This window comes from Perognathus longimembris, chromosome 19, assembly GCF_023159225.1.
Source record: "Perognathus longimembris pacificus isolate PPM17 chromosome 19, ASM2315922v1, whole genome shotgun sequence".
Taxonomy (NCBI): Eukaryota; Metazoa; Chordata; class Mammalia; order Rodentia; family Heteromyidae; genus Perognathus; species Perognathus longimembris.
Genome location: NC_063179.1, coordinates 9,142,085 through 9,156,225, shown reverse-complemented (window position 1 = coordinate 9,156,225; position 14,141 = coordinate 9,142,085). Strand labels below are relative to the sequence as shown.

General features: G+C 45.9%; 1 protein-coding gene across 1 annotated transcript in view; it reads left to right on the top strand.

Moving 5' to 3' along the window:
- Myo10 (myosin X) overlaps window positions 1-14,141 on the top strand; it is a 192,192-nt gene that overhangs the window by 35,609 nt on the left and 142,442 nt on the right. Inside the window, exon 2 of the mRNA XM_048368041.1 lies at window positions 4,470-4,568. Within this exon, the coding sequence (XP_048223998.1) occupies window positions 4,470-4,568 (99 nt within the window). The remainder of the gene's footprint in view (window positions 1-4,469; window positions 4,569-14,141) is intronic.

The window sequence follows — 14,141 nt, the reverse complement described above, 5'->3', positions numbered from 1 at the left end:
TAGGGTCTCACACCAACCTAGGCAAAAGCAAGAGACCCTCTGTCAAAAACAAACGAAAACCAAAAGGATTGAGACATGGGTCAAGCGGTAAAGTGCCTCCCTAGCCAGTGAGAGGCCCTCAGTTCAAGCCCCAGTACGGCTGAATTTTTTTTTCCCTTTTCAGCATGCAAACATATATGTTAAGATAATGTTTAGTTGTTGTTGTGATTTTCCTGGAAGATACTGCCAAAATGTTTTCCAAAGTGGATGTAGCATTTGTATACCCACTAGTTTCCTATGTTCTTAGCAACTTTTAGAAGTGTGTGTGTGTGTGTGTGTGTGTGTGTGTGTGTGTGTGTGTGTGTATGATTTGAATGCAAGGCCTCAAGCTTGTTTGATTATAGGGCAATGAGCTTGTTAGGCCACCAGTCCACCATGTGAACCATGCCCCAAGCCCTTTTTGTCTCTAGGTCTCACTGCCCATCTAGGCAATGTCTGATCTGTGATCCAACTGCATTAGGCTTCCCATTGTTGCCTAAAGATACAAGCCACCACCCTTAGCTTCCCTCCTTGGAGATAGAATCTCCTGGACTTTTCTTCCCAGGCAATCCTCACATTCTCAACCTCCCACGTAGTAGTTTGGGGATGACAAGTGAGTGAGGGCCTGTATCATTGTACCCTGGTATGGATGAGAAAGAAGTATCTTAAGAACTTTCCACCCAGAATGGCCTTGAACTGTGATCCTCGCCATCTCAGGCCTCCAAGTAGCTATGATTACAGACATGAACCATGGATGCCTGGCTGTCTTTTTTTTTTTTTTTTTTAATTATAGTCAGGAAATCATTATTTGGCAGTAGAAAATGGAACCTGCATTTTACAGAAAGGGATGGTATTACTTGCCTCTTTGTCTTACAGGGTTGCTGTAAAGATCAAAGGAGATGGGAATTTATCCATGTGAAAATGCTTTGTCCTGAGAAGTTGCTGATAACTATGTTCAGAAAAGTTTTTAGTTATTGGAGCTTAACATCCCAGTAGCCATCTCAGAGATTAAAATGAGAACTCTAAGTTTCAATAAAATATTTACCTTACACCCAAACATGTTTCGCTTGGGTATAGAGGCAAGCTTTACTCACATATTGTAGATTTCTCCGTATGTTAGGTTGCCTGTACTGCATATTAAATTATCAGCCTTACTTAATGACGACAGAATCTAATGGCTTGCATATGGGAAGCAGAGTTTCTTCCCCTCTCTAACTTGGAAGATCTGGTGAATGTCTGCCAGTGACTTGGCTCTCGGATGCTTGGGTGGCCTCCCTGGGGCCTGGGCACATGTGTTTTGTTCTAATAGAGTAGAGGTAGGAAGATCGGAGGCTCGGAGAAACCACCAAGAACAGTCTGTGCCAGAGGATCAGGTTCAGGGTTTTACTTTACAATCCGGGATTCTGTGAAAATTGCAAAGAACAAAGTGTGTGTCTTGGGAGCATTTATCACAGACCTGGAGGGCTGGTCAGCAGGCTCTAGATTAGAAGTTGCTGGAAGCTTGCTTATCGGGCAGCTCTTCACACTTGCTGAAAGCGACCTTTGACTGCTGAGGCTGAGCTGTCTGTTTGATCCCTAGGGCTGTGTCAACAAAAGGCTGTGAGGTGCTTTCAAAGAGGGGGGTGGAAAGAGAAGCAGGAGGTTCAAAGTGAGGAAAAGGGACTGCGGGGTGGGTCTGGGAACTGTTCCCCCGTGGCCTCACAAAGAGCGGAGGTTTGTAGTGCTGGTTACATTTTACAGTTTGGTAATGTATAAGAAAATTTTAATTTCTTTTTCCTTTTTAAAAAAAATCTTTTGGTGTGTTCACATATTGGGGGGCTTCAACTTAGGGCCTAGGCACTGTCCATTACATTTCTCACTCAAGATGGGTAGAGACTGCATGAGGCACACTTGTTTCTACCTTGGGCTTTTTGCTGGGTAATTAGAGTCTCATGGACTTTTCTGCTCAGGCTGCCTTCAAACTGTGATCCTCACACCTCAGCCTCCTGAGTATATAGCTAGGCTTACAGGAATGAGACACCAGCTCCTAGCAGAAAAACCTTAATTACATTCTTACCAATAAGACAAGGTGTGTGTGTGTGTGTGTGTGTGTGTGTGTGTGTGTGTGTGTGTGTGTGTGTGTGTGTGTGTGTGTGTTGGTACTGGGGCTTGAACTCGGGGCCTAGGTACTATCCTTGAGTGTTTTTGTTCAAAGCTAGTGCTCCACCAATCGAGCCACAGCTTTTCATTCAGTCTTTTGGAGATAAGAGGCTTATGGACTCTGCTGTCTGAGCTGGCATTGAACCTCAATCCTCGGATCTCCGTCTCCCGAGTAGCTAGTATTGCAGGCATGAGCCACCAGTGCCTGCCTGACTATATGCTTTGAGTAGATTGGGAAATGGAATGTGGAATTCTTTAGGATGGAAATGACCTGGGCGAGGGGCACAGCAAACAAAGCTGTGGAGATTCTGGCATGGAAGCTCACTCTCAGTCATTTCCTGATTTTAACCTACGGGGTACCAAGTGATTCTGTGATTCTGGAAGTTTCCTGATGTGTAGCTATGGGTGTGCATGGCAGTGTTTCAAAGCACCAACTGCTGCAGTCTATGAAAAGTGGAATTAAAGTAGGTAAAGGAAGTTGCTCAGTCACTTGGCAGCCTTTTTCTGGGCCATTATCAGTAATGAGGTCAGGGTATAGAATGATATTTGAGAGAGTCATTGTAGCAGATGCCTGAAGTAAATATTCTTTTGGGAAGCAGCTGTTTGTGAATAAAGAAATCAGGATCGACAGCACCTGTGCCATTCTTTCCATCCTCACTGGGGTCTCAACCCAAAGCTGGCGTCCAAGGGCTGTGACTAACCAACCCTTGGGTTCTTGTGAGTTCTTTAAATAGGCTCAGGTCTGACATCGGAGCAGCTACTTTCACCTTCACAGTGGGTGAGTAAGTAGCCTAAAGTCTCCGTAACAGGAGGATTGGATGTCTTTGCCGAAAGCCGAGAGAGGGTTATAATGGGCGTGCTGGAACAGTGGCAGCAGTCAAGGGGCCTGGTCCATTTGAATCTTGGGGCCTCCAGCCACCTCATCTTGGAAATGCTTATAGAACCTTCTGAGTACATATCTTCTCCTTCTGTGACCCAGGCGAGGGTCTAGCTGATAGGGCCCCAATTGCTGTTATCCAACTGGAGATTGACTAACAGCAGTGACAGTAAGTGCTGGGTTTGAAACTAGGAAGAGCTGTTGACTCCAAATTCTTGTATCTTCTTAGATTTTCCTCCTCCGGAAAATGGCATAGAGAGACAGAAATCTCTTATATTTCAATTGTTGGCAGATGTGTGAATGCTTTTGATTTATTTTGAGTCATTTTAAGGAGATAAATCATTATGCTGTGTTAGATGAGTATGGGATTAGGAGTTGAATTGAAGCCTTACCAGAGTCACTACAAAAAACACTGGCCATTTGTCCAGTGGGAAAATCAAGAATGGAAACAAGGTCAGGGCCAAAAAAAGAAACCCAAAAAGTCCAAGGTTAAAGCAATGGGATCTGGAAGCCGTGGTCTCTTGGGCTACAGTTCCACCCTGTGTTGCCCTTGAAGTGTCAGGTGGCATCCCAGAAAATGTCATTCTGGCAGACTGAGTGTTATGTTAATTAGAAACTCTGGCCCCGTGTCTAGGAGTGCCAGTTAGTATATGTTTTGGGCTCAAGTAGGACATGAGTTGTGCAGCTTTCTTCTTTTCTCTTTTGGTGCCAGTACCAGAGCTTGAACTCAAGACTTGGGCACTATCACTAATCCCTTTTGCTCGCGGCTAAAAAGCACTCTAGCACGTGAGCCACAGCTCCACTTCTGGGGTTTTGGTGGGTCATGGAAGAGTCCCACGAACTTTCCCACCCGCCCAGGTTGGCTTCCAGCTGCCATCCTCTGATCTCACAGGTGTGCGCCTCAGGTGCCTGGCTTTGTGTATGCAGCTGTGCCCTGGGCGCATGGAGGCACCGGGTCCCAAAGGCAATGGAGCAGTGTAGTGACCGGGTGACATTTGTAGCTTGGTTTCTGGGACCTGGGTCCTCCCCTGTGTCAAGCTTCAGCCCCTTCTGTGAGATGGGGATATCCAACTTAGAGGGTGCTTGGGTGAGGTGAGATCACATAGCTAAGTCACTGGCATGGTAGGATCATGGTAGGATCACAGGGACTGCTGTTTGCTTTTGCTGTGGGTGGACCTCTCTCTCTCTCTCTCTCTCTCTCTCTCTCTCTCTCTCTCTGTCACACACACACACACATGCACACATATACACACACACTTGTGGGTGGAAGGAGGAGTGTGCTAAAGATGATTTCTTTGCTTGCTTGACAAAGACATTTGTTTTCTCAAAAGATCGTTGTTGCTGTTTTGTTTTTCTTAAGCCTAGTAGGACCCCTCGTCATTTTGAGAGTGGTGTTTTGACACAGCTGAAGTGTGTTTCTTTGTTTGTTTTACAGGGAACGCGCGTCTGGCTGAGAGAAAATGGCCAGCATTTTCCAAGCACTGTAAATTCCTGCGCAGAGGGTGTCGTTGTCTTCGGGACAGACTATGGTCAGGTAAGAACAGGTCCTTAGTGCCATCCTGACCTGTTTGTTCTACTGCCCCTGGGCATACATGCCTCTCCGGCTCTCCCCAGACTGATAACACGGAACCCCGAGGCCGGTGCACACCTAACGTGTGTGGCGCAGGTAGTGTAATCCTCCTTCAGACTGTCCCAACCAGTCTTCTGGGTCAGAAGACCTTCCCTGGTTCCCTTCCCAGATATTTTCCCCACATTTCCTTTCTTCCCATTATCAGAAGTGTGGCATGCAGATAAAGGTCAAATGGATTGATATTTTCCAATTCACTTATCACTGTCTCCTAAGATTCTTCAACTTTCATAGTGTCTTAGTCCTTTCTAGCTACCAACGCAGAACACCCTAGAAGGTATGTGTGGTTTATGAATGAGAAATTTCTTTGTCACAGTGGGGGAGGCCAGGAGGTTGAAGGTCAAGGGGGCAGCTGATTGTCTAGTAAGGGGTCACACATGGCGGCCACCTTGCTGGGTCCTCGTAAGTTGGAAGGGAGAGGGCAGCTCTCTGAGGTCTCTTACAACAGTTCTAGTCACATAGGCTCCACCGTTTGGTCTCATTTCTCCTTCTTTCTCATGCCATTGTATTTGGTGCTAATATTTCAATCTGTGAATTGTGGGGTGACAGGATCAGGGGTGGTGCTAAGGACATCAAGTCCATAACAGAATGATTGATTGGTGTGGTGCTTGGCAACCACTGCCCCGAGCTGATCGATCCTCCCTGGCAAACCACGGAAGAAGGTTCCTTTGCACCTGAGGATGCTACCTCTGCTGATGACCATTTTTTAGTGTAAAGTCCTGTCATGGAATAAAAATATGTAAGTCCAGAAATGGGTTCATTTGAGTATATTTTGATGATTTTGAGAGTAGGCTAACTTCTCCATTTTGGTGCCAGTGCTGGGGCTTGAACTCAGGATCTGGGAATTCTCCCTTAGCTTTTTTATTCAAGGCTGGTGCTGTAGCTCTTGAACACAACTCCTCTTCTGGCTGTTGTTGTTGTTGCTGCTGCTGCGCTGCTGCTTCTCCTTCTCCTCTTCCTCCTCCTCCTCCCTCCTTCTCCCTCCTTCCTTCTTTTTTTTAAAATTTTTATTGTCAAACTGATGTACAGAGAGGTTACAGTTCCATACATTAGGCATTGGATACATTTCTTGTACTGTTTGTTACCTCCTCCCTCATTCCCCCCTCCTTCCTTCTTCTTTCTTCCTTCTTCCTCCTTCCTCCTTCCTTCTTCTTTCTTCTTGCTCTGCAGACAGTCTCTAGACCTGTTTTGATTTGCAACCTGATTTGCAAGCCCTACGTGTTCCTGCTGCTTTCCTTGGCTTCTGGTAACCACCCTTTCCTCTTCTGGTTCTGTGATTGTGATGACCTCAGGTGCATCCTAGGATTGGAATCACACAGCATTCAGCCCAGGGACCTGCAGGTGCTGGGGTGCTTTTCCATTCATACCTAACCTAGGGGAGAGGGGCTCCTCCTCAGGACAACTCCACCTTTCCTTCAGTGCTGTTCCCTCCCTGTGACTCACAGTCACTGCTCTGTGACACTTGAACCCTTTGCTGGGTTCAGTGAGAGCTGTCAGCTCTGCCAGGAGCAGATGGAAGGGGATGATGGTGAGCTCATTCCTTTATTCTTCTCTGAAAGAGGTTTGAACTTGGGCTTCCTGCTTGCTCGGCAGCCCTCTGTCTATTTTTAGGTTCTGGCCCCTTTTTTTGAGGTACAATTTTCCTTTTTGCCTGGCCTGCAATCTTCAATTTATGCTTCCCATGATAGTTATCAACCATCATGCTCAACTATCGGTTGGGAAGGGGTCTTGAGACCTTTTGCCCAACGTGGTGATGCTATCAGAGGGTGTCAAGGATATCGGCGTTTCTGAGAAACTAAGGGAAAGAGGACTTCCAGTACAATCAGAAAATTTTTCCTCTGGCCCCGAGTGAGGCCGTGATACTGGTATGAAATGAATGAATGAATGAATGAATGAATGAATGAATGAATGTGTGTCTGGCATTGGAGACCAGGCAGAACCATGCGTAACTACAGTCCTTCAGTGGCGCCTCCTGAGAGCCCCGTGTTCCAGGTGAGGAAAGGCCTTGCTTGCATCTTGTATTGACACTCAGTCAGTTTTGCATTCCACTTTCACATTTGAGGCTGGGAATGTAGTGGACCGAGATGGTCCCCTTTGACTTGGAACCTGTTACCTTCTCTGTGAAGTACTTTCAGGTGGAATAAACAACAGGGAAAGGACATCTCCATGGCCTCCCAACCCTTCCTGGGGCTCAGAGCTTGCTCACTTTGTCTCCTGTGAGTTAGAAATGAGTTGTTGGCTGGGACAACAAGCTGTAGACAGTTTTAGAAGAATTGTTTGTTTGTTTTTAATGTTCTCATTCCTCAAGAGTGCAAGGAGAGCGAAAAGCTCAACATTTGTAGCCCGGTGCTGGTGGCTCAGACCTGTCATCCTAGCTATTTAGGAGGCTGAGATCTGAGTGAGCCTGGGCAGGAAAGTCTGTGAGACTCCTGTCTCTAATTATTTACCAAAAGGTGGAAATGGAACGATAGCTCAAATGGTAGAGCACCAGCCTTGAGCAAAAAAGCTCAGGGACAGCGTCCAGGCCCCAAGTTCAAGGCCTGGGACCTACAACAAAGCAAGGGAGGGAAGGAAGGAGAGAGAAAGAGAAAGAGAAAAAAAAGAAAAAGAAGGAAAGCAAACAAGCACAACACTGTGTGACAGAGGTATGGTCCAAAATGAACATTTATTTTTTCTGGAACATTTCGAAGGCACTTTGGGTCATCACTCCAACAACCTTAGGAATGTTGTGGAATCTTTTGCATGAAGAGACTGAATTGTTATCTTTTTTCTAGTAAAAACTGTTTGGATTGCTCTGAGACATCATTAACAGTGATACTCATTTGCTAGTTGTAAAGCGTGTACTCCAGCAAGTTCATCAAGGCTATTACCCTGCATGGAGTATAGTTGATTTTCTTTGTAAATCATCTTCAGTTGGAGGCTTCCAAAATGTTTCCTGGTTGGAGCTTAACCATCCAAACCTCTAAGTAGTGGTAGACTTGTCCCTTTCTATTTGGTTTGTAAGAAGTATGACTAGATTTGGCTTTCAAGTTGTCTCCAGCACCTGAGAGAGTCAGACTTGTTCAGAGGTGAGAGATTTGGTAGTAATTACTAAGATTAGTAATTACTAATGGTCACACCTCTCGCTTAAAGCCAGCTCTGAACTTTCTAGTTTGACCTTTTGCTTTTGGCAAAAGTTGGAGTTAATGCCGTGTGTCTAATTGTGTGAAACCTGGTCATGGGTTTGTTCTCTGGGTGGATTTTTATTGCATTTCTTTGATATTTTCATCCTCTTTTTTGCCCTATCTAGCTGCGTTTGAGGAGGCGGCATAGGAGCTTTCTTGCTTACAGACGGCACTCTACCATTTGAGCCACACCTCTAGTCTGGCATTTTATTATTAAATGGAGATAGAGTCTGTTGGACTCTTCTGCCTGGGCTAAACCATGACCCTCAGATTTTGGCCCCGAGTAGCTAACATTATAGGCATGAGCCACCTAACACCCATTTATAGAATTTCTTTTGCCTTTTTGCTTTTGTTTCCATTTGGGTTTGCCTGTTGGTGATTTTTTTGTGTCCCTGGATCACCATGGGCAGTGTTGGCTTTTTTGGTGTGTGTGTGTATGTATGTGTGTGTGTGTGTGTGTGTATGCACGCATGCACTAGTACCAGGGCTTAAACTAAGGGATTGAGCAATGTTCCTTAGTTTTTTTGTTCGAGACGGGCATCTACCTTTGGAGGCATGGCTCCACCTGCAACTCCTTGGTGTTCACTTGGAGATAAGAGTCTCATAGACTTTCCTCCCTGGCTGATTTCAAACTGTGATCCTCAAATCTCAGCCTCCTGGGTAGCTGGGAAGAATTATGGGCGTGAGCCACCCACCCCCAGCTGGACATTGTCTCGACCTCGGTTCCCAACCACCTCCTCGGTAACCAGCCTGCACAAATCCTGTTACCCGAAGTCTCTGCCAGTCGGGTGACCGCTGGACCTGCAAACCCTCAGCACCAGGAGGAACTGGAAACCTGGAACTCATTATGATCCCACTCTAGGGGGACAGAGTCAGATCTGACTGTGGTGGTCTGGTGGCAGGTCTTAAGTACTCAGCAGAGTTAACTTCATCACAGAGCTCAGGAACGCCGGGCTTGTCACCGCCAGGAGGCTGCATTCCGGGCTGCGCAGGCGAGCCAGCTGTGGGGCAAGGCAGCTGCCCGAGTGAGGAGGCGGCTGGAGGAAACTGGTGTCACCACCAGCTTCTTCTGTACCCAGACGGGATGCGAATGAACAACAGCTGCCCAGGCCTCCAAAGGGGGGCGGGGGAGCCTGGAAGTGGGGCCCGCGGGGGCTCAAGAACAATGCCAGCCCAAATTGTGGGCAAAGTGGGGGACCAGAGGGAGGGACAGCCCAACTTGTGAAGATGGAGGAAAAAGGAGTTTGGGAGCAGTATTTTTCATGCTAAAGTAGTATCATTAGGGACAAAGAGGACAGCCCTTTCTAGTTAGCTGGCCTGGACATGATTCTTTTGCTTTTATTTATTTTTTTTAATGCGCATCCTTTTTCCTTCTCAGTCTTGCAGTCTCTACTTCTTTTTTTTTTGTTTTTTTTGGTATGTAAAAGTATTTTTATTTAATAGGGACAGCTTGCTTATGTATTTTTTTTTCCTATGAGGAAAGGAACATTAACATTGTTTACATTTGGGCCCAGTATGGATGTCAAGGCTCAGATGTCCTTGTATAACAATCTCAGCCTTAATGAAAATTAACCTATGGACTCAGTAAAGCCACACACACAAAAAAATCACCTTTTTTTTTTGGTCGGGGCTTGAACTCTATAGGCCTATGTACTGTCCCTGAGCACTTCAGCTCAAGGCTAGCGCTCTACCACTTGAACCACAGCACCACTTCTGGTTTTCTGGTGGCCAAGAGTCTCACAGACTTTCCTGCCCAGTCTGGCTTTGAACCACAATCCTCAGATCTCAGCCTCCTGAGTAGCTAGGATGACAGGTATGAGCCCCCGGTGCTGGGCAAAATCACTACTTTTTTAAGATAAAAAAAGAGTTGAAGAGCTGCAATTCCCGTGGCTCTGCCTCACAATGCCTTTTTGTCTATCTGTCCACCTACTTTCCTTCCGTCCTACTTACCTTCTTTCCAACCTACCTATCGACCTACCTACCTACCTACCTACCTATTTGTTGCTAGTCCTGGGGTTTAAACTTACTGCCTTGGTGCTGTCCCTGAGTTTTTTTTGCTCAAGGCTAGCTTTCTACCACTTGAGCCATAGATCTACTTTTTGGTGATTATGTAGAGGTAAGAGTCTCACACAGACTTTCCTCCTCAGACTGGCCAAACCATGGTCCTCAGATCTTCAACGCCTTAGTAGCTAGGATTACAGATGTGAGCCATGGGCAGTACCCGACTCCCTGTTTTAGCTTGGTGTTACTCCAGCTTATCATTGGCAAGTTCATTATTTTAAGATTAGAATTTTAAGGTAAGAATTTAAAAATTCTTACAGGAACTTGTAGGAAATATGTACAGAAGACATTTTCTTTTACTTGCATTCTAGTTGGGAACCAAAATGTGTCTGTAAATCTCTTCAGGCTTTTGGTAATTTTTACTATAATTCAGTTGTTACTAACAGCTGTAAGAATCCTTCAGGTTTTTTTTTTTCTTTTTTGATGGGTGGCTAAAGAATTTGTCATGATAGTCTACAAATATTCAGATTTAAGTTGAAAGAAAAAAATAAATGTAGAGTTGATTTTTCTTTTCCTTTTTAGAGCTTGGATTTTCTTCTATTATTTTGGGTGTATGTTGTTTATTGTAGAACATGTTTATGTAAATCACATACAATCTACCGTTTTTATGTAAATTTCACATTTAACCAGTTTTAAATGCCTCATTTAGTGGCAATTAATTACATGCATGATTAATTATATACATAATGCCACCCAACCCACTCTACTACCTATTTCTAAAGGTTTTTTTGGGGGGGAGGGTGGGGAGGATGGGATGGTAGTGGGGTTTGAACTCAGGACTGTGCACTTGAGCCAATCCTCCAGCCCTTTTTACTTTTACTTATTTTTCAGATAGGGTCTTACACTCCTATCTGGAGCCTCTTTCTACTGTGTAGCTGGGGTTACAAGTGTGTCCTGCCACTGCTAGCCTAGGGAATCTTGTTACCTTTTTGTCCCAGCTGAGCTTTAACTGAGATCTTCATATCTCTGCCTCCTGGATTAATTGGGATTACAAATGTGAGCTACGAGCACACCCAGCCCTTCAAAGGTTGTTAATCACCTCACACAAAAAACGCTGAGGTGAATAATCAGTAATTCTTTGTGCGTTTATGTGAAAAACCACTTTCTTCTTATACGTTCCTGCATGTACTATTTAAAAAAACAAAAACCAGCCCGGACATGGTAGCTCATGCTTATAACTCTTAGCTACTCAGGAGACTGAAACCTGAGTGACCGAGCTCGAAGCTAGCCTGTTTTCTTAAGCCATCAACAATGTCAAGAGACCCGGCTTCATTGCTGGTTGTGAATAGCCGAGGTCAGCTGAGCACTGTGGGTCACCTCTGCCTCAGGGCTGTGCAGAGCTGCCCTGGGTGAGTGCAGGGCGCTTCTCAGTGTGAGAGGGGCCTATGCGGCCATCCCAAATGTGGCAGGAAAGAGGGACACCCACTACTAGTGACGGATCCTTTTTTAAATTAGGACTGTGACTTTTGTTGAAACTTCAGTAGAGTCCCACGGGTTAGTCTTGGACTGTTACTTCCTTCTTGATGGTACAGCGGGGCTACCAAGGCTGCGGTGACTTAGGAAGCTCTCCAATTCTCTGTGTCGGCCACATTTTGCTGTCCATCCTGGCAGTATCCCTGCGATGGACAGCAAGCACCAGCCATGGAGTTCCCTAGAGCAGTGGCAGAGACAGAACACCAGTGGGACTTCCAGCTCTGCTTTCCAAACCAAGGAGAATGCAGCTTGTCTAACTTCCCTGCTCTGAGTAAAACTTTGGATGCTCCCAACTCTTTAGATCTCTGAGGAATAAAGTGAGTCCTCTTGTGGCCGAGATGGAAATTAATTATTTTCCTAGGAAGGAAGGAAGTTGGCAGTGGGGTGGGGGGGGGGGGGGGAAGAAGGAAGGAAGGAAGGAAGGCAAGTTTATTAGTATACATAGCTCCAGAACTAACTCAATACATGCATATTTACAAAGCTGCATAGCTTTGTGAGGACAGACCACTTATTTCAACCTGGGCAGAAACTCTGGCCAGCCTTTTCCCCTTAGCAGCCTTGAGAGCTGAGCTGGTTCCTGCAGAGATGGGTTGAGCGCCCCGCCTTCATTCAGGAGTGAACTTGCTGAGGGGACCTTCTCAAAGAGGCCTCTGGATCTCTCCATTGCAACTAGCCATGTCTTGGCATTCGGGCCTATGTTTATTTCACTCATGCTACCGTCTCTCTGAGAATATCAAGTTAACATCACTCCGCTTCTAGCACTAAGAACAGAGCCTGAGTCACAGGGAGGACTCCTTAAAGTACTGAATGAATGAATGAATGAATGAACCCTCCATTTGTAATCAGCATGAAGCCCAGCAAGCTATTAGAATGTGGGGTACTCCTTTAAGACTATTTGTATGACATGTTAATAAAGGGGTGTGTGTGTGTGTGTGTGTGTGTGTGTGTGTGTGTGTGTGTGTGTGTGTGTGTCCTGTTTCTAAGGTTGGTTTTGAACTCGGGCTTAAGCAGTCCTCCACCCTCAGCTTCCCAAGTGTTGAAACTACAGACTAGAGGTAATTTGGGGTGGGGGGAATTAGAGGCTCTAACAAGTAATAGAGGGCCTGATTAGCAAGTACTAGGGTTTGAATTCAGAACCATGTACCTACCAGACGGCCTTCTACCACTTAAACCTCACCTTCATCCTTTTTTGCTTTTGTTATTTTTCAGATAGTATCTTGAGTTTAAGTTTATGCCCATGGCCAGTAGCTGGGACCACAGGCACAAGCCACAACACCCAGCCTACTGAGTGAGATGGAGTCTCACTAGCTTTCTGCCAGAGCAGTTCTCAAACCTCAGTCCACCAGATTTCTGTCTGCCAAGTAGCTGGGATTATAGGTGTGAGTCACCATACCCAGCCTAAGAAGTGTTTAGTCTACCTAAGGACCACTACCTACTCAAGAATCTTGGTGGAAGTTTCACTATTGTTTGTACCCTGGAAGTGTGTAAGCCACCCATAGACAGTAGGTCCAGGATGAAGTAAAATGAGAAAAAGGGAATACTTTTTGAGGGAATTATTTCATTTGATAGACTCCAGAAACATATAACTTGCATTTCTGTTTCTTGGGAGGAGTGGGCGGGTGATGAGTTTGGTTCAGATTCCCCCCGCCCCTCCCCGCTTTAAGTTCGTCATTTCAAAATCTGAGGTAGCTGTTCTCTGTCCTTCTGTGGCCGTAGGGACACAGGAAGAGCACTGCGAGCTGAGCTCCGCTTGTGCTATAGGAACGTGGGTGTTAACCCTGCAGACAGCTGCCAAGGGCACACTGTGGCACAGGAAACTAATTCCAGTGCGTTCATCTCGAGTGCTTCAAGAATACACCTTATACATAGAACCTTGTGAGAAATACATGTGACCACCTGACTTGGAAACAAAAACAATTCAGAAATTACCTATGGGAATTGGGCACAGCACCATCGAGAGCCGCATGTAATTTCGGTAGTACTGGCAGACACCGTTTGTTCATTTCAGGCGGCTCTCTGTCTGTGAGTGAGTTGCGTTCCACTGCGGAAATTCATTTATAGGCCTGTTACTCGGAACCAATCTTTCTAAAGACTCAGTGGTACATGTGGTGAATTGATTATGTAAGCCCTCTACCAAGACCTAGTCGTGCATTTGTGATGCAACAGAATGTTGGGTGATGCCAAGCCCTGCTCTCCTCCTGCTGCCCCATTCTGACCTTTTCCATGTGTTCAACGTTCCATCCCAGATTTCTCCAGTGCTGACACAAAGAATTCCCATTCTTCTCCCCCGCCCCCACCCCGCAAACCAACCTGTGAACAGGTAGAAAAGGAGTCACTTGGTTTCTAAGCCGTGTCCCTCCCCATCCTTGGTGAGGCCAAAGCCTCGTGGCATGGTCAGGATTTCAAGGGCATGAAGGGAAGAGGTGGCAGTTGCCTGGGGATGTCTTTCTACCTGAACCACATCGGTGCCTTCCAATCTGCTTGTTGTAATGCACTCACAACTGCCCTAAGAAGAAGGCATTCATCAGCCATATATTAATGATACAGAGATTGACCCACTTCATGCTAATTGGCCCAGGAGTCCACAGGGACAGCCACAGCGGTTGCATCCAGAGTTTGTCTTTCCACTTCATCACTGTAGTTTCTGTGGTGGCTAGCGTGAGACCAAGGATGGGATTGTTGACTCTTGACCATCTTAACTCTGCTTATTCCTTTTCTGTCTGCAGGCCCAAGGATTCATGGACTTGTAATGACCATTACCCTTTCTTAGAAGTTAGACAAG